Here is a 21,311-nt window from a genome sequence, read left to right as displayed (position 1 = left end):
GTCAGATGAGCGTAAAATAACACACACACACGCACACATGCCTCCCATTATGACACCTCTGTGCTGGTAAAGCAATTTTTCTTGCCTGACAGATTACAGTGATCTTAACAACATTATTTTTTTAATTTTAGCTGATAGAAATCTATAGATCGCAAAGACACAAACTTTAGGAGTCAATATATTAGAATATAAGGAAACCAGGAGTGCTTAACACAAAGATATTTTTGACCTTGGACTGACTTTGACCTTGCAATGACCCAATTCTTGTCAAAATATGCCTCAATACAACAGGTCTCTGTCAGCTGTCCTGTATAGTCCTACAGAACATAAATTGACTTACTTTTTCTTCCTGCAGGAGTTGCCCAAATGGAAAATGGATGGCAACTATCAATAAACATATACGAATATATACACAGAGATAACAAAAAATCACATTCAATTTAAACATATATTGCTCCCACTTACAGATTATGTCAGAAAATGGACCAAATAGTAAAGGTCATATGGCAATTTCAAGCTTCACTTGTGAAGGAAGACCTCAGGTGCCCCTTTGTGTATTATTTTTAGGCATGAACATGAACCTTAAAAGAACCACCAATGTTCCCTATGTTAGCTGGATAGCTTCCTCTCATTAAAGAATACAAACACCCGCAGCAGTGAGGTGTAAGTGGTTTAAAGTCAACGACATTAACAACTCAACCATGGATGCCTCAAAAAAAATTTCCAATGAGTATATCGAATACCCACAATAAACAACAAAACTATGTCTACGACTACAATATCACAGGTCCAAAGCAAGCAGGGGGATAATGTTTGTAAGAAAAGGGTGAATAATTTTCCATGGAGGTATATTTGTAACTATTGTCTGTTATAATGTCCAACAATAACACCTCTCTGGCCATGTCTGGTGTAAGCTTATAAATTAACTGATATATAATTCATAGGGTAAGGTTTGCACTATAGGAGTATAAAATCACATTTATATTGTTAAAACTTGTTAAGATGTTCAATGTTTCTTCACATGTTAACTTAAGAAACAATATATATCACTTAAGGTGATAGATGCTTCCCAAACTTAAAAGTTTGTCAATATATTCACTCTAACGTTAATTAAATGAGAATATGACAGTTATGTTTTATTTTAAGCATTGGTGACCTTGAGCCCAGTGACCCATAGCTCCAAGTTTAAAGGACCATCCAATGTATGTTCCTACCAAATATGAAATTGATCAATTAAATAAGCCTGTATTGATCAAAGTGTAAAAAACCTATTTTAATCAACAGTGCCCTTGACCCCAGTGACCTATTTCTGAAACCAAAGTAAGAGGACTACCTAAAGGCATGTTCCTTATATAAGGGACAACAGTCAATATACATGTATATTAAGACTATGTAAACAAAAGTGTAAAAATGTATATTTTACCATTCCTGACCTTGACCTAAATTCATCACGACATCAATTAACCAGTTTAGCTCCCTGAATGTGAATGAATGTGAAAGACTATATTAACTTGTCAAGGTCAAAGGTCAATTATGCAGAACCATGCTCTATATTTGCTGTTTAATTTGATCATTTTGATATCGATATACCCCCAAAACTTACTGTAGACCTTTTTCTAAATCAAAGCAGGACATTTCCATTATGCAAACTTAAATTCCAAATTATTTTGTTTATATAACCTTTTCCTTATTTTGGCTATATATTTTACAAGTTAAGACAACTCTATGGTGTTAGGAAAGGTTATCAGTCAGACACTTGTGTGGAAAACTTTGTCATAAGTTAAGCTAGCAGTATTGCTTCTAAAGCTTAGGGTAGCACTTACAGCCAAAGGTACCTTAGAAAGTAATAACAGGTAAAGAAAAGCTAGCTGAGATGGTCTTTTCTTTTTTCATTTAACTTCATATAGTCAGTATTTTTTATGTTTTACCATAAGGAAAAAGGTAAACTAACACTTTATAAGGAAAAAGGTAAACTAAAACTTTATAAATAAGGATTTCTGTAAAAAAAAAATATTTTAAATTTTCCTTCATAAAGGCCTTGATAAAATGCATTCTTGAAATATTTAGAAAAATGTTAATGGGCATGCTACAAAAGCTAGAGTGAGAGAGTAAAAAGTAGAAAACCTCACTCTCGCGCTTACCGGAGTGTCGTCGTGGAAACCCTAGAATTAAACACATTGTTTACACAATTTCAACATCACAAACATACATTAACTATTCTACAAAACATAAAAGCAAACAAAAAAACATTTTAAAACATAACATATAATACTTCTGTTTAATATTATTTATTTTTCTGATATTTAAATTTTTGAAATTTTTGTGTTCAAACAAATAATCAATCTTTCCCGGTTCATTGAAACCTTAAAGCAAATACAGGTACTTTCATAGCAAGACTGAAAAAAGATGAGCCGTGTCATGACAAAACCTACATAGTGTGTTTGCGACCAGCATGGATCAAGATCAGGATCCATGCTGTTCGCTTACCAACCCTAATACAAGTACAGAAACTGATAGTGAACAGCATGGATCTTGATCAGACTGCGAGGATGCACAGGCTGGTCTGGATCCATGCTGGTTGCAAACCCATTATGTTGGTTTTGTCGTTACGCGGCTCAAATATCTTTATGGGTTGATGAGGCATGGTGTAATACACAAAGTTAAACACACAACTTATAGTTCCTGTGTTATGCTGACACTCATGTGAGAAGGATAGCTTTACTGCTCTTTCTTTTTCAACTTTTCTTTTTTCAATTATCATATTTTAAGATGTGGCAACACATTGATTCAAAGTTAAGTAATAGTTAGATTTATAAAGATACAAATTAAACAATTTAGTACTAGTAGCTCAAAAGGATCGTCATATTAACAACTGTAGCTCCTTGAAGGGAGAACCATTCTTTGGGAGCTCACTGTATAGTTTTTTTTACAGTGAAGTATTTTAAGCCCCTGTCTCAATCTTAACCTAGGGCAACGATACGTAAGTGATTTGAAACTAGCAAGTTAAGTATTTCACTCTGTACAGTAGAAACAACAACACTTCTGACCAGTGCATTAAAATAACTGGGACTACAAATTGAAATCTTCTTTCCTATTTCTATTTTTAAAATAATATAAACTGAAACATCTACATCTGAACAAACACCTAACTAAGTGATTTCTATGTGATCTATTCCTTCAGTTTTAGTTAAAACATGGTGTTATGTGCAAAAAAGTGCTTTTATCAACTATGCATTTTGAGGACTAATTGATAAGACTAGTATAATATGATATCAAAATATGGTGGTAGGTTATCTCAGTGGACAGCCTAAAATACATACATATAATCTATTTTACATTTGAGTGCCTAAAATAATAATGAGAAATCTAAACCATTATAGAGCAAGACCAGTCTAAATGTTCATACAGTTAACAAACCAGTCTCTAAACTGTTGACTAATGGAAATATCCCGTCCCTCGGGAGTACGCTTATGGGCAGGTCCCCTCAGATGGATATTCAAATCTGACCATTGCTTATGAGGAAATATACATGTACTAACATATTTTTTTCAAACAGGCACATTTTCAAGAATTCTTTTTGAAAATTTAAACAATATAATTTTTGCAGAGGTAAGTGTCACAGGGTGAGAAAAATGTGCAACCTGACCAGGACTCGAACCGGGGACCCTCGGAATACCATTCTAAGGCTCTACCAACTGAGCTATTCTTCTCCACTAAATATTGAACAGTTCTGAACATATAGCTTTATACACTTAAATCATAATTTCTTCCTTCTTTAGGGTTAACCTATAACAAGACTTCTGACCAATTCTGACCATCAAACTTTCCTTTGTTAAGAGATATCAACATCAAACTACTGACACAAAAGTAACCTGATCTGGCTGGGCTAGCTCTATAACTGGGGGGGGGGCATAGGTTGATCATTATCACAGTTCACACACTGACTGCTAAGTCAATCATGAAACCTGGCTTTGGAACTTGCTTTTGTTATTTCAGTGAAATCAAAATGGTGTGCATTTACGTCTCATGCTATTTTAAACCTACGTATAAATGTTAAGATTATCAACCTATGAGCCGCGTCATGACAAACCAACGTAATGCGTTTGCGACCAGCATCCGGGCAGTATGATCAGGATCCATGTTGTTCGCTTACAAACCCTATAGCAAGTAGAGAAACTGATAGCGAACAGCATGGATCCTGATCAGGCTGGTCTGGATCCATGCTGGTCGCAAACCCATTATGTTGGTTTTGTCTTGACGCAGCTCATATGTTTTTATTAGAAAGCTATAGCCAACCCTTCATGTAATTAGATTTAGATAATTGAGTGTGCATTATAAATCAAAACCTTTACAAATAATAAAAAAGCTTCTTTATATACCAAACTGATAAAGTCTGACAACTCTACTAGAATAAAATTGAATTTTTTAAAACTGTAAGAGTTACCTGGATTTACCAAATGTTCTGTATTGTACTCCAGTAGGGAAGAGCTGCTATTTTGTCTCGAGTGTCTTGCTGAGAAAGCACCAGGAGCGTGTGAGTGGTGACTAGCCAAACTGCACATACTTGTACTTAGACCATCATGTTTGTCTTCAGCGGACAGTAAATGCAATTGTATATGCTAAAATAGAGGAATAGATTGTGTGTGGTGTGCTGTTTGTATTTTGACACTAGTGACCATCCATAAAAAGTTTGAGACAACTCATTTATATTAAATCAGTAACTGTTATTAAGAGCAAAAAATGATATAATTTTGTAGCTTGTTTAAATGAAAGTGACAAAAAACTTTTATGTTAAGCAGTTTAATTGGATGTCATGTTTATGCTTTATTTTAAGCTTGCCACAAGTTTGCTGTTTCTGTGGTTTCTATGTAGATTTTAACACAGTTTTTGGTCATATCTTGGCTGTCAGTTCACCTAACTTAATTTCCTTGACAAAAAATAACAAATTTCTCCGCAACTGATCTACTACACATCTCATATGTTTTCTGACAATGTGTTTTCTGACAATGTGAGACAATTGAACATCAGATTCAAAGTCAAGAAGATATTTCACTTTGTTCTAGGATCAAACCAGTTACCGTTGGATTACAAATCTGATGGTCTACATATTGAACTATAAACCTTGCATAATAACCTTTCCTAGGCTCGTTTAATGCAAGTTTGTAGAAATTGACAACTAATTCATCAAACCATCTACATGTATTAATGTTTTTGTTTAAATACTTGAGTTATACACAATGCATTTAAAGGAAAATACACAGGCAGACTTCAGCTGACTGTTGTATACAAATAGGCTATTGTGCAGGTGTGACCACTTGTTCAGATTTTACTTTGTATTTGTTTAATGACCTGATTGTATTCAACTTTAAACACAAACCTCTGGATCTCCCGTCAAATCCTCCGGTAAACTCTCTGTGCCTGTCTTAATTGTATCACTAAAACCCTGCAGTCCCTCCACCTCCGGTGCCAGGAAGTAGGGCATAAGTCTCTTAGCGCTTACGTTAGCCATGATCAACGTGGATGTCATCACAGAAAATAGGACGAGGGGTACATAGAGAATATTAAACAGCGCGAGGGTAGACAAAGCTTTCCCTGCTGTCAGTGGCTCTTTCTCTATGTACGGATATAGCACAAATGTCTGCAAGGAAAATATATTAATGAATTAAAGCAACTATCCACCACACAGGGTTGTTTGACCTTTCAGGAAACAAAAATGTTATGAACAGACAATGTTACACGATAGGACTTAGCATATACATGAAAAGTGTCATGCTCCTAAAAATACCAGCACATTAGCTATTAAGGCACTGAATCTATTATCTATTACAGTTTAAAACTGTTGCAACAATTGCTTTTAGATTCAAGCCTGTAAAGCCTAGGTTTCATCAAAAGAAAACAAACGTGTAGTTAGTGTAACTACAAACAGAAATATTTCCAATGATGGCTAAATTGATTGCTCTACTACCAACAAATGTTTGTATAAATGCATCAATAAATTCAACATCAATACAGCGCTATACAGTCGACTCCACTTATAAAGAACTCGCTTATAACAAATTATCATTAATAGCGATATAAATCTGATATCCCCGGCAGATTCCTTCTTAATTTATATTAAATCACATCGCTTAATACGTACTCCCAAATATAGCGAATTTTCGGCTATAACGAACCATTTTTCTAGGCCCCAAATGACGGAAAACATTTAAATTTCCTCGGTTATAACAAACTGTTATAATTGAAATATCGGGATGCGATCAATTACATTTTAGGATCAGTACACGAATAACACTATCTGCTAATTAAACAATCGAATGATTGCACAGTTTAGTTATGGCTTTAGGGAATAAAGATTTTGATAAAATGTTCTCACAACATAATTTCCTACTTGTTACGGAAAATTTGTATTTCACACCCTCAGTTGATTGATGTAAATGCCTGATAATTGCCAATTAATCGACTTTTTGTGTTTGCAATATTAACCAAACGAGAATAAATAAATAGCAAAAGAAAACAAATGGTAAGAACTTCATTAACAATACATGAATTAATTTATGTACCATGTACATAATGTATTGCTCAATAAAATGCCCTGCATTAAATAACCATTAAATAACCGCTGTAGTAAAATACCACTTACACAGGTAACCAGTGAAGAGTATGGCTTTTTTACGGCAAATTTCCCCATCTTAACAAGTCAGACAGTTATCGCTACTTCGCTTTTAGCGAACTTCGAATATTAAAAACGATATTTTAATGTCCCATTGAGTTCATTATAACCAGAGTCGACTGTATTACAATTCACAATGTAACAACACTGATTTTTGTTAAATTAGACAATTCAGTGTTATAACACTGATTATTTTACATAAAAACTTACCAATAGAGTTGCTATAGCAGGTACAGCAGTGCCAATAAATGCTAAAATGGAGAAAAAAATAAAGGTTTTTTTTGAAAGTTAGACTACTATCTCTGTTACTATCAAGCAAACTCTCACTTTTATCACAATATATGTAATATGTGTGGTTTTTAAGCCACCTTTAACTCAAGGAGAAAGACACACCTACCTACCCCCATGCATTATCTAATCAAGGTGCAGGAATCAGAGTTATGACCATCAACATCCATTATATCAAAATTCAACAACAACATAAACTTAAGCATTTCCTATCACTTCAATTTATCACTATGAAAATCACTTAAAATCTAATCAACTTGACACCAAATATTACACATTCTGAATTTCACTTGTGATGTTTTATGCATAATCATTAATTACATGTATAACTCATGGTTTTCATTTTTATCTGAGGCAACAGATGTGCAAACGAAAACAGGCGATTTGGCCAAGGGTGGAGGGGGAATATCTTAATCTACAGGCTGAAAATAATAGAACCAATTTAGAACAGTATTTCAACCGATGATATGAATCGCCAATCTGTTAATAATGAAAACCCTGATAACTATATCAGTTTGTTAATTGATCAGAAAGAATAGGTAAATTATCTTACTAAACATGGCTCTGAAGACCGCATTCTTGAGCAGGTGCTTTAACTCTATCTTCCTAGCTTCATTAATTCCCTTGGCAATAAATGATTCCCACGCTAGCAGTTTGATCACCTTCATACCTTGAATCATTTCATTACAGCGCTTCACACGTACATCTGCTCGTTGCTGTAAATATTACAAAATATACATTATTCAGTTGCAGTAAATATTTTTTTTAAAAATCACTTATTTTTAACTTTTGTAATTTGTAAAGCAAATTAAGTTAATTATTAAGTTAATTCTAACATTTTTAAACACAAGTTGTATTACATAATTAATAAATGTGGCCTGGTAGTGAAAATGTCTATCTCTCAAGGCAGGGATGGTTTGTTTGTTTGTTTGCTTGGGTTTTACATCACACTGACACAGTATAGGTCATTTGGGGACGTTCCAGCTTTACTGGTGGAGGAAAACCTCAGGTGGCCTTCCGTGCATTATTTCAGGCATGAACAGGCACTTGAGTAGAACCACCGACGCTCTGTAAGCTAGCTGGATAGCTTCCTCACAAGAAAGAATCCAAAGTCCCTGTTGGGATTTGAACCCACAGCTGTGAGGAGGCAGGGATTATGCGGCTATTGAGGTAACAACCCTGTTTCCTCACAACACCATCAGCACTTACATTGTTTCTAATTAGATAAAAGCTTTATTTTCATAATACAGCATTCTACTTACATTATAATGCAATTCTAGCTTTAAATAACACTTTTTTGCCAATCTTAGTCTACGGTTTATTTCATAAACAGGTACATGGTTAGCAACATTAATCTTGCACCAGCTGGCTTTCTTCAATAATTTATCATTCCTGGTAGATTTTGAACCCAATGTGCCTTATAAGGCTGGAAAACTATAAAATTTACCATGACTTTTTTCTGTGTAGATGACATTCCTCTTCCAACATACACCTGAGCTGGGGCTGACAATACGATGAGTAAACCACCTATCACAGCACTCACACCTAACTTAAAGTACATCAGTAACATTGCCAGGGCAACCTGTAATATATGAAATAAACATCATAATCTCAAATCTAGTTTTAACTTTAACATTATACATGTATTTCAAAGAAATATTTTTTAATGTTATATTCAATGACTATGATTAGGAAATAAATTTTATAAATACAAAGGCCTTGAATTATTTTACTTACCTTTCCAGTAATTATCCTTTTATTTCTCTGAAAAAACTGAGTATTAATCTCTAGTACAAACATATAATTTTCATTATAAACATAAGATTCATTCATTTTTACATACCTGTACAGAAATTACTCAGGTTGCAATATTGAAATTTTACATAACTGTACAGAAACCACTTGGGTTGCAATATCTAATATTTACATAACTGTGTGCAATATTGAATATTTACATACCTGTATGCAATATTGAATATTTACATACCTGTATGCAATATTGAATATTTAAATATCTGTACAGAAACCACTGGGGAGCAATATTGAATATTTACATACCTGTACAAAAATCACATGGATGCAATATTGAATATTTACATACTTTTATGCAATATTGAATATTTACATACCTGTACAGAAATTACTTGGGGTGGGATATTGAATATTTACATAGCTGTATCCAATATTGAATATTTACATACCTGTATGCATTATTAAATATTTACATACCTGTATGCATTATTAAATATTTACATACCTGTATGCATTATTAAATATTTACATACCTGTATAGGTGTTGCCCAGGTGTAGTGTATAAAGAAGAACTGCATCATAAGGAAGGTAGAATCCATGGACATATGGTTCACTATCTGACCTACTGTTGTCTTTCCGTTGGTGATTGTGAGAGTTGATAACCTCAGTGCCTTACTATACACCATAGTCTAAAAATAGAATGAGATAAAAGGTAAAGTAAGCGATGTGGAAATATTGGCAAATTTCATGAATTGACGAAAATCGCTAAAATTTCCTCATGCGTAAATACCAATCAACCTGTTATTACATTCTACGGTTGCACTCCGAGATTGGCGGTTCGCTAATATTTCCTAATGCAAAATTGTCTGGAATTTCAAATCTGCTAAGTTCTTAACATGCATAGATATTAACTTATACAGTTTATATATGGGTGCAAGTTATAAATATCAGAAGATCAGAAAACCCTGAATGTAGTGGTTCTTTGTTTTATATAGAAAAACTAGAACTATCACTAAATGTGATTAATACCCCCACAAGACTGCTTCGGAAATGAGGATGTTACTAGTAACAGAATACCTTGTAAAAGAATTGAAATATAGAGTTATGGTTGTTGGCAATTAAAGATATTTGTGGTTCTTGTATGTTGCATTTCCTTTCAATGTGGTTGGCCATTGATGAAGTTTAATTGAATTACTCTGTAATAAGTCCAGAAAGACAAAGAAAAGGAACAAAGGGCAAAAACTCTATAAAAACTGAAGATAGAGTTATAGTTCTTGTGCACTGCACTTCCTCTTATTGTGCTTGAACATTGTATGAAGTTGTTTTGAATTCCAACCAGTACGTTTTAAGTTATGCTCAGGACAAGGAAAAGTATCGAAGGGCAGTAACTCTGTATTTTGTCAAAATGGAGTTATGGCTCTTGTGCACTGTACTTCCTTTTAATGTCCTTGACGACTGTATGAAGTTGTACTGAATTCCAAACAGTAGTTTTCAAGTTATGCTCTGGACAAGGAAAAGTAACAAAGGGCAATATCTCTGTAATTAGTCAAGATGGAGTTATGGTTCTTGTGCACTGCACTTCCTCTCAATGTGCTTGTCCATTGTATGAAGTTATATTGAATTCCAACCATTAGTCTTCAAGTTATGCTCCGGACAAAAAAGCAATGGAAAAGTAACAAAGGGCAATAACTCTGTAATTAGTCAAGATGGAGTTATGGTTCTTGTGCACTGCTCTTCCCCTTATTGTGCTTGACCATTGTATGAAGTTGTTTTGAATTCCAACCAGTAGTTTTCAAGTCATGCTCTGGACAAGGAAAATTAACAAAGGGCAGTAACTCTGTAATTAGTCAAGATGAAGTTATGGTTCTTGTGCACTGCACTTCCTCTCAATGTGCTTGACCATTGTATTAAGTTATATTGAATTCCAACCATTAGTCTTCAAGTTATGCTCCGGACAAAAAAGCAATGGAAAAGTAACAAAGGGCAATAACTCTGTAATTAGTCAAAATGGAGTTATGATTCTTGTGCACTGCACTTCCCCTTATTGTATTTGACAATTGTATGAAGTTGTTTTGAATTCCAACCAGTAGTTTTCAAGTTATACCCTGGACAAGGAAAAGTAACAAAGGGCAATAACTCTGTAATTAGTCAAGATGGAGTTATGGTTCTTGTGCACTGCACTTCCTCTCAATGTGCTTGACCATTGTATGTAGTTATATTGAATTCCAACTATTAGTCTTCAAGTTATGGTCCGGACAAAAAAAGCAATGGAAAAGTAACAAAGGGCAATAACTCTGTAATTACTTTAAATAGAGTTATGGTTCTTGTGCACTGCACTTCCCCTTATTGTGTTTGACAATTGTGTGAAATTGTTTTGAATTCCAACCAGTAGTTTTCAAGTTATGCTCTGGACAAGGAAAAGTAACAAAGGGAAATAACTCTGTAATTAGTCAAGATAGAGTTATGCTTCTTGTGCACTGCACTTCCTCTCAATGTGCTTGACCATTGTATGTAGTTATATTGAATTCCAACCATTAGTCTTCAAGTTATGCTCCGGACAAGGTAAATGCAACAGACAAAAAAAAGCAATGGAAAAGCAACAAAGGGAAATAACTCTGTAATTACTTTAGATAGAGTTATGGTTCTTGTGCACTGCACTTCCCCTTATTGTGTTTGACAATTGTGTGAAGTTGTTTTGAATTCCAACCAGTAGTTTTCAAGTTATGCCCCGGACAAGGAAAAGTAACAAAGGGCAATAACTCTGTAATTAATCAAGGTAGAGTTATGGTTCTTGTGCACTGCACTTCCTCTCAATGTGCTTGACCATTGTGTGTTGTTATTTTGAATTCCAAGCCTTAGTCTTAAAGTTATGCTCCGGACAAGGAAAATGCAACGGACGTCTGGACCGACCGACCGACCGACCGCCCGACCGACCGACCGACCACAGGGTGACTCCTATATACCCCCCCAAACTTCGTTTTTGGGGGTATAAAGAGAGCTTTCAGGAATAAATTTAACTTGGAGAACCCATATAAGATCATCATATGAGCCACGTCACAACAAAACCAACATAATGGGTTTGCGACCAGCATGGATCAAGACCAGCCTGCGCATCCGTGCTGTCTGATCAGGATCCACGCTGTTCGCTATCAGTTTCTCTACTTGTTATAGGGTTTGTAAGCAAACAGCATGGATCCTGATCAGACTGCGCGGATGCGCAGGCTGGTCTGGATCCATGCTGGTCGCAAACCTATTATGTTGGTTTTGTCATGACGCGGCTCATATATCCATTCTTATTCCCAAAAAGCAACAGAAGCGTAAAATGATTCTATTAATTGGTGAATGGGTAAGGGTTTGGAAACTATAACAGAACACCAAATATATACAGCTTTTGAGACATAAAATAAAAGTCTTTATCACATTTTACGTGACATCATTTGCGTTCTAAATTTGTATACAAACATAGTGTAAAAGCGTGCTAATGTTACAGTTGCACTATAGGCGCGTCAATGAAAAAATTACTCTTTTTTGACAGTTTACCATTCTTATTTTAGATATGTCATGAAGAGGATATTATATTCGTGTAGATTCAATACTAAATTTATTGAAGGAGTTGAATAAAATCATACTAATTGCAAGTCTCAATATCCTCTACTTCTGTGACAAATGGATTCTTTGATTAATGAATTATTCTGTTCCTTACAGACAGTCTAAGACTTCTTTAAACCTTTTAAGAATTTCCTTACCTGAATAGCAGATCTGAGTCTGATACCCTGTCTAATGACAGTATAATGGTGGTTCTGTAATAAGGTGTGCTGGAGAACTGTGGCAATAAACAACACCACACAGAGGCCATACCCATTAGTGGCAAACGTTTCAACCGTCACATAATACTCTATAGGCTGTAACAAACAGAAAAAAAGTAAAAATTATTTTATTTATTACACAAATCAACAGCAAAAACTGACACTCTATAAGCTGTAAAACCAGAAAAAAAGTAAAATTTATTATATTTATAACATGAATCAACAACAAAAATTGACTGGTATATTTTTACACTTTTATAACAAGAAAATTTATAAAATAGGGCTGCTTTATATATCATTAGACAATTACCCTTTACTCTGCTAAATACCTAAAATGAACTTGGCAGTAATTCAATCTGGACAAAAAAAAGAAATCATTTTTTCGGTACAATTTCTAAATAAGTAATTTCTGAATTTCACAGAACAGTTTAATAATTATTCTAAAAAGGTGCATACCTTATTTTCGGTCTGATTAAGGGTAAGATTACCCGTTGATACAGGGGAGTATGTCACCGTAGTTGTATTAGCAGATGTAGTCGCAGTCGCATTTTTGACGTCTGCTTCAGTCAAAGCATATGCGTAATCTACGATACTCTCGATGCACCATGGTCCAACAAACGCCAACAGATCACCGCACAACCGGAAGATTCCGGCCAGCAACAATAACGGCCAGAATGCACGTAGATATATCTTGTGTAATGACGGCTGTTTACCATTTTTTGTGGCTTTGTCCTTGTTTGGAATAAACAAAAATAATTTAAGGTAGGGTTGTGCAATATATCGCAATATATTGAATATTGCAATACTTTTTTATATATCTTGCAATATCATTTTGCAATATGTTTTCTGATATCTCAATATATTGAACAAAAAAAATTAAAATAAATAAATGAATAAAAAATAAATTTCTGCTAAAGATTGAATTGTAGTCATCTTGTTTTAGCTTGACTTCAAATGGTATACAAGTTGTTTAAACTCCTTCATGTACAATTCCTTTTTTAACACATTGTCAAATCTTTTATTAAAGGGCCTCTCACATACCATTTATTTTAATGGGACATAATATTAAACAACATTTAACTTTTTAAGTCAAGGTTCTGTAGGTCTTACCCTTGTTTTTCAAGCATTTTATATAGTTCACAATATATTACAATGCATTATCTTCTTATGCATCATGCCTTGTATGTCTGTTAATATCACAATATATCTCAATATGATTTTTCTTTGCAATACCGGCCCCTTATTAAAGGAAAAGCAGTTTCAGGTATGAAAATGCAACTTGAGCAAACTGAGGTGTAGTAAACATTCTGTCTTCTATGAAACTATTACACTGATCAAGAAAAAACACCCTTTTCTAAAGACATTTTCTTTAAAAATTATGCAATTTTCTCCAACATGTTGTTAATTACAGCTTAAAATACATACAAGAACATGTCACCACAACCAATCCATTGCTTCATACTCTTTAGGTATAACCAGTGAATTTACATTCTTAATAAGACTTAAACATTTACTAGATCTGGTGTGCTCTTTTACACCTTAAAATAGTGGCAGGGCCTTCCTTCGGCAGAATAGTAGATTACATGTAGGTCAGCTGACAGAGTGACCAATATCAGCTGACAGAGTGACATGGGTCAACTGATGGAGCAATCATTGACTCAACTGATAATAATTACTTGGGTCTTGTTTTTTGGGAAGGTGAATCAAGTATATTTTGAAATATAAAATGTATCTTTGAGGCATGTCAAGAACAAAACCAGTAAGACAATTGCTACATGTATATTTGTCACAAAAAGATAAAAAGACTGTCTCTACAAAACTTTTAATTTTGATGTTAATTCAAATATTTACATACAAGTAATTATTGAGAGTTGAGAGTAAGTTTGTATCTTATTCAGTACTTTTATCTCTATGTATCCTTATGTAGATGTAGGTTAATTAATGTCTGACAAGTTAATTATAATCCAATTGTACCGCCAGTGCAATAATTATCTCATTTGAATAAGCTAGCAGTCCTAGGTTTGTTTTTTTACCTTTTTTTTAAATACAGTTGATAACCAACATTTAATCTTTACTGGTGAAGGAAGATCTGAGGTGCCAATCCGTGTATTATTTAGACATAAGCAGGTACCTGAGAACATCCACCCACCTTCTGTTACCTAGCTGGATAGCTTTCTCACATAAAAGAAACAAGTTCTTGTCGGGGATTCGAACCCACAGCCGTGAGGAGCAAGTGACTTAAAGTCAACAACTTAAACCACTTGGCCTGACAGGAGCCATGTGATCATATTTCAATACATTCAGAATAAATAATCTCGTTGAGAGGTAATGTTCTGTCCATAAAGTCTAGTACTTACTCGCTCAATTTCAAATGCATGAAGCAGGCTCTTGTAATTTGTCAATGCTCGTTCAGTCTGAAATAACATAACTTCATTAATTTGTTAATTTAAATTTTACCATTGCTTTTCATTTACTATATTATATGAAAACTATATTTAGATGAGTTCAGAATTCATTAAAGCCTTCAAGTACATGGTCGTTAGATTTGTAATCAGTGTCAACACTGCATGGACTAAGTGCCCCAACCTGTCTCAAAAATATTTATTACGCACTGACACAGCCTCTTTGTTGGATACCATAATTCATTATCTAGCAATTGCCATTTGGTCAAAACCAGATTTTTTTTATCAAGCATTTTTACATACATGAGCCGCATCATGACAAAACCAACATAGTGGGTTTGTGACCAGCATGGATCCAGACCAGCCTAGGCAGCCTTGCAGTCTGATCAGGATCCATGCTGTTCGATGTCAGTTTCTCCCCTTGTAATAGAGTTGGTAAGCGAACAGCATGGATCCTGATCAGACTGGTCTGGATCCATGTTGGTCGCAAACGCACTATGTTGGTTTTGTCGTGATGCGGCTCATATATCATCATCTCTGGAGATTTATTGTTTAAATTCTAAAATTAATCATAGTGTGCTTTTAAACCACATGCAAAGTTCATTGTAATAAATTTATACATATATCAGTTACACTAAGTACAAGTTATTATGGCCCTACTTGACTGTATCTATCATCTTTACCGCTAAGTCATTCACGGTCCTTACATCTAATCACAAAACAATTAAAATGTACAACAGTATTCAAGAGTTCTTTTCCTGTCTCAGTGTTGAATGTCTCAGTGTTGAATCATTTCCGGTTAACATCTTAACAAAACTGTTGACAGTTTCAAATTTAGTCTTGAAAATTATCCCCCCCCCCTCCAAAATTAAGAAATAAAGAAAAGAACATTCCCGAAAACAAGCTCAGCTTTTAGGCATACATGTATAAAGCTTTTTAAGAAAAACATCATTAACAAAATTTAACTGACAGACGGAGCTATTTAAATATAATATTCTCTGATGATCATCAGAGAATATTATATTTAAATAGCTCCGTCTGGGTATCATCATCTGACCAAAATTTATGTTTTGATACATATGATTTTGAGAGTTTTTCTTTGCTTCTTATTAACTTTGTTTCCCAAATTATCTCATTTTCGCTACCCTGATAGTTCCCTATTTTCAAGGGTTTTTTTTTTAAAAAACCCAACAACATAAAAATACTGCATACATGTATATATGACTATCCAATTTACTGACAATAGATCAATTGTTCTACTCAGGTCTTTCTAGACAATTGAAAAAATGAACAGTTTAGTTTTGATATGTTATATTTAAGTGTTCCCAAATAAAATAGATAAATATATGAGCTGCGCCATGACAAATTCAACATAACGCGTTTGCGACCAGCATGGATCCAGAACAGCCTGTGCATCCGCGCAGTCTGATCAGGATCCATGCTGTTTGCTTACAAACCCTATAACTAGTAGAACAAGAGCTGTCCGTAAGACAGCGCGCTCGACTTTTTTAGTGCTTGCCTATAATACAAAACATTGACAGTTAAGGGCCATAATTCAAATAAAATCTTTGACAGAATTACCTTCTCCTGGACATGTTTGGGAATCATGATTGTAAACAAGTATTCCAACTTTCAAATTAATATCTCAAACAGTTCAGTCAAAAAGTGGACTGGTACTAAAAACTTAACCAAGATTCTAAGTCGATAAAAGGCCTTAATTTTTAAAACAAATCCTTGACAGAGTTACCTTCTCTTGCGTACAGATGGGGGTAATGATGTGAAATAGCATTAAAAGTTTCAAAGCAATATCTGAAAGGGTTAAGGCAATAAGTGGATTTTACCCATATTCAATGTATTTTCTAAGTCAAAAAGGGGCATAATTCTGTCAAAAACCTTGACAGAGTTATGTCCTCTTGTCTGTTGATGAAGGTCGTGATGGTAAACAAGTATGGTCAGTTTCAAAGCAATACCTCCAATGGTTTTTGAAATAAAGTGAGGTGGTACAAAAAACTTAACCAAGCTCAATACACTTTCTAAGTCAAAAAAGGGCCATAATTCTGTCAAAAACCTTGACAGAGTTATGTACTCTTGTCTGTAGATGGAGGTTATGATGGTGAACAAGTATGGTAAGTTTCAAAGCCATACTTGTAATACTTCTGAAATAAAGTGGGGTGGTACGAAAAACTTAACCAAGGTGTGACGCCGACGCCGACGCCGGGGCGAGTAGGATAGCTCCCCTTTTCATAGAAAAGTCGAGCTAAAAACTGATAGCAAACAGTGTGAATCCTAATCAAACTGCGCAGGTGAGCATGCCGGTTTGGATCCATGCTGGTCGCAAATGCGTTATGTTGGTTTTGTCATGGCCCGGCTCATATATATATAAATAAATATATAAATGAACTCTGGAAAATACATACACTTGGTAACTTTCCTAGTGATTTCTGTGTGAGTGGTGACTTGAATCCATCTATCAATATGTCATTGACCCACCAGAATGTAGCTTTTGATAAAAAGTTAACAAAGTTAGCATAGTAACGAGTCCTTTCCAGTTCAGGTGGCGCATGAATTTTCTTTGGTTTCTTGCAAAATGCATACCGCTGAAATATAGAAATATACTGAATGAAAGTAAATATATGTATATATGCATCTGTTAAGGACAATGCCTAACAGATGGGCAATGCCTATCAATAAACAATTTATATAAATAATTTAAGTAAAAAAGTAAGCTGAATAGGGACAAAACACCTAGAAATACTGCTTTCAGGATAATGTCCCAGACTGTCTTTCAACTGTGCCTTAGTCATCATAAACAAGTATTCCACTTTATAAGGTGATATCTTTCATAGTTTAAAATTCATTCTAAAAGTTTGGCAAATTCTAAGTCAAAAAGGGGTAAAACTCCATAAACATAGCTTTCAGAATTACATGTATCCCTCTTCCCTTGCAACTGCACCTTTGAGTAAGTATCCCAAGATTCATCTTGATATCTGTTAGAATTTTTTAATATTAATAATAATGGCTACAGTATTCATTTAAGTTTTTGCACAATAATGACAACAACAAATTTTACAATGACAACGACAATGCAGCGATCATTATCATAATAGTGTGTCTTATTCTTTGAAGCAGATAAGCTAATAAAAATGTGTTTGGAAAATCTGTATGCCTTCAAAGAAAACAAATTACAACAATATTTCAGCAGTTATGGACATCAATTAACAGCTGGTGTCAGAACTCTGAAAATGGTCATTTACAATGTGTGTCATGACCTGTCCAACTGGTCATTAATTCAGAAAGTACATTTGTACCACAGTAAAGGTTAAACAGGGAATTTTCAACAGTTACAAAATGTATGTTAATTGAGATAAGGCCCGCTATATTTGACCTCAATTTAAACACACAATTGTCAATTATTAAAGTCGATGATTTAATGCATAAAAAACTCACTACTTCTTAATTCTGCACAATGAATAAATTATGGTTTATTAAAAAATAACACTTGACAAGAGTTTCAATAAAAAAATTCTGATAACCCCATACTAGTTGTCTCAAGTAGTAAAATACATATCCACTTACTTCACATGACTTGTGAAACAAAAAAAATCTAGAAATATGCTTTAAATATGATTGTATATAGTACTGTACACCTATATTATGCAAATAAATTTGCGCAATTTTTAAATTAAAGCTGGGACTTAATTTAAAGGGAAAAGAAACTATTGACTAAATATGCTGTCTTATGTTGCTGGCCAGTTGACAGTCAATCAATCATGAAGCATTGGGTCTAAATCAATATCAAATATTTATAATATTATATATATGTAATCTTAAAATTTTCATTAAATCATGTTATGATCATTTGAATACTATTCAAGGGCAACATTGTTGCAATATACGCCCGTCACAGAAGCTTTTGACAGAGATGTGGGCATTATAGATAAGAATATAGGAGATATGCTCTGGGCATTATCTGGATATACTTTCATCTCTTGTGATTTTTTTATCTGAACTTTGACCCCTATGTCACCTTGGCAATCATCTTTAGTGACCTTGACCTTACACAAAAACGTCGTCGTTACTATGCGACGACGTCACATTTGCCCTGATGATCATAAGAGAAACCAGTTGGCAAATAATTAAATAAGTTAACTCATGGACTGTGCTTTTCAACTTTTTTGTTTTATTTATATATACTATTATTCACTAACCTAAATTACATATTTCACACCAGTAGTCATGATAATGACCATTTGAGTTTCAATCCCTCACTAAATAATGACTAAATGGCCCCAATACACATTTTCATCTGAACTTTGACCCCTATAATATACTATATGTGACCTTGACCTTGGCCACAGGGACCTAAATTTTGCACATGACACTCCGCCTCACAAGAGTGAACATTTGTGCCAAGTTAAATTGAAATCCCTCTATGCATGTTATGATGTAGAAGTTTTGCTCAAGACAAGCCTTTTTCAATGACCTCTTAGTGTGACCTTGACCTTTGACCTAGGGGCTTGGTTTATGTGCGTGACACGGCTCCTCATAGTGGTGAACATTTCTATGAAGTTTCATTAGAATTTGTCCATGGGTGTAGGAGATATGCTCTGGACAAAAATTGGATGCCGCCAGCCCGCCAGGGGGGAAACTATGATATGACCCGTTTTTCAAACAGGCATATAAAAAAAAAGACTGGACATCAAAATATTTTAGCTAGTTGGCATATATTTCTTTTTTAATTTACATTGTTTACTTTAGACAAAATATAATCTTAAAGATCAATATTTTACAAAATTTGGGCCAAATTGGAGGAAAAGTTGAACAACAAAGCGCTTACAATGTAACTCTACATGTAGTTACTTTTCCGATTATATTATGTCCCAGATAAAAGATAAATAGATGCCAGAGTTGAATCAAGTAAATGTTCTTACACAAAACTTATTACAGCTATACAAATATATATAAACTAATACTTACTTGAGTAAATAGTACAACAAGTTCTACAAGTATAAGTGCTCCATAAATAAGAACAACTGCCCATGTAATCCACAATCGAAGATGCTCAGGTGCTATTCCCGTGACATACAAAGAAAATGCCTTCAAAAGCTTTAATCCACAAGCACTAATCCAGTAAGGTATTAAAATCAATAAAACTCTGGGGGAGTTAAACATCTCTATATTATGATACAGAACTATAGTCAATATTGTACTGACTAGTGAAAAACACGGGGGAACTATCACATGGTAATTTGCACTATCTGGATCTATATAATCCGACACAAACCCTTCAGCTATTTCTATTGCATTAATCAATATCAAAAATAAGGTCAAAATCCAACGTATAGAGTGACATCGAAAATGTACCCAAGTTTTGGCTTTCAGACGACCCACAATAGACTCTCTCCATGCTATTAAAATGAAAATGCTGGTTACAATAAATAACCCATGGGGTATGATGTTCATCACATCTACAAAGCACTTGTTTCTAAGCACACCATCTTTCACACTAAGTGAACCTTCTCTTGAACCACAGAAACTCATGTTAAATACTGAATGTTTTGACCAATGATATCACATTCATGTCATAATAACCTGTTTTAGATTAAAAATAAACTGATAAATTTAAACAATTTTTCTAAAATATTAATATAATTATGTCCAAAAACAAGTCCGATTAAACAAACGAAACATTTCAATGTCTAGTGCATAACGACATCTGAATTGAAGTAAGAGCTTTTGTCACATCTTCATTCAATGTATCTTTATAATGACAAAAATAATTTTGCCATTGGTTTACATTTCAGTGACCTTACAACACACTAAATATTATCCAGGAAGTACATTCGCTAAAAAATAGATCCTAATTTCAGGACATTTTAAAAGGAAGAAAAAACAACATCGGTTGATTTAGTATATATTAAAAAAGTTTCATAGCAAGTTATGTTTCTTATTCGTATTTTATAAAACCATGCATGACATCTCGCGTACTACTTGTGTAATATTAATCCGCACTTCTGTGACCTTGACACAAGCAAAATGTCGATGTTAAACACAGTTTACCAAATGGTATTTAGAAGTTCTGCTACTATTGCAGTAGCAACGATGGCAAGCGCCTTCTTTTTCGAAAGGTTCATCGATCAAACCAGTAACTTTCTCTTCAACCAAGCAAATGCTAACACGGTAAGTCGAGAAATGTGTAATGTCATATATTTTCGCGACATAAATTTAATGGAACAAAATTATTACGAATCATTGTAAGAATAGTTCAGTTTGAAAAACCAGAAAATATAGTTAACTGGTAATGACTATATACAAAATCTTTGCTTACACTAATAAATCAGTAAATATCGGCGTATACTCAAGAGAACAAGAACACCCCCCCCCCCCCTAAAA

The 21,311-nt window shown here is 34.2% G+C and overlaps 1 protein-coding gene across 1 annotated transcript in view; it reads right to left on the bottom strand.

Moving 5' to 3' along the window:
- LOC132739113 (ATP-binding cassette sub-family C member 9-like) overlaps nt 1-20,794 on the bottom strand; it is a 57,999-nt gene extending 37,205 nt beyond the window's left edge. The window contains exons 1-12 of the mRNA XM_060726765.1: nt 19,896-20,794; nt 17,336-17,515; nt 14,874-14,930; nt 12,973-13,248; nt 12,457-12,612; nt 9,244-9,399; nt 8,406-8,540; nt 7,512-7,674; nt 6,881-6,921; nt 5,378-5,638; nt 4,445-4,619; nt 2,142-2,162 (exon numbers count right to left, since the gene is read on the bottom strand). Coding sequence (XP_060582748.1) covers nt 2,142-2,162; nt 4,445-4,619; nt 5,378-5,638; nt 6,881-6,921; nt 7,512-7,674; nt 8,406-8,540; nt 9,244-9,399; nt 12,457-12,612; nt 12,973-13,248; nt 14,874-14,930; nt 17,336-17,515; nt 19,896-20,459 — 2,185 coding nt within the window. The 5' untranslated portion in view covers nt 20,460-20,794. The remainder of the gene's footprint in view (nt 1-2,141; nt 2,163-4,444; nt 4,620-5,377; nt 5,639-6,880; nt 6,922-7,511; nt 7,675-8,405; nt 8,541-9,243; nt 9,400-12,456; nt 12,613-12,972; nt 13,249-14,873; nt 14,931-17,335; nt 17,516-19,895) is intronic.
- Nucleotides 20,795-21,311: the final 517 nt, after the last annotated feature.

This window comes from Ruditapes philippinarum, unplaced genomic scaffold, assembly GCF_026571515.1.
Source record: "Ruditapes philippinarum isolate M1 unplaced genomic scaffold, ASM2657151v2 ctg1016_1_1_1_1, whole genome shotgun sequence".
NCBI classification, from domain to species: Eukaryota; Metazoa; Mollusca; class Bivalvia; order Venerida; family Veneridae; genus Ruditapes; species Ruditapes philippinarum.
Note: the sequence above shows the minus strand (reverse complement) of the source record. Positions and strands in the feature narration are given on the sequence as shown.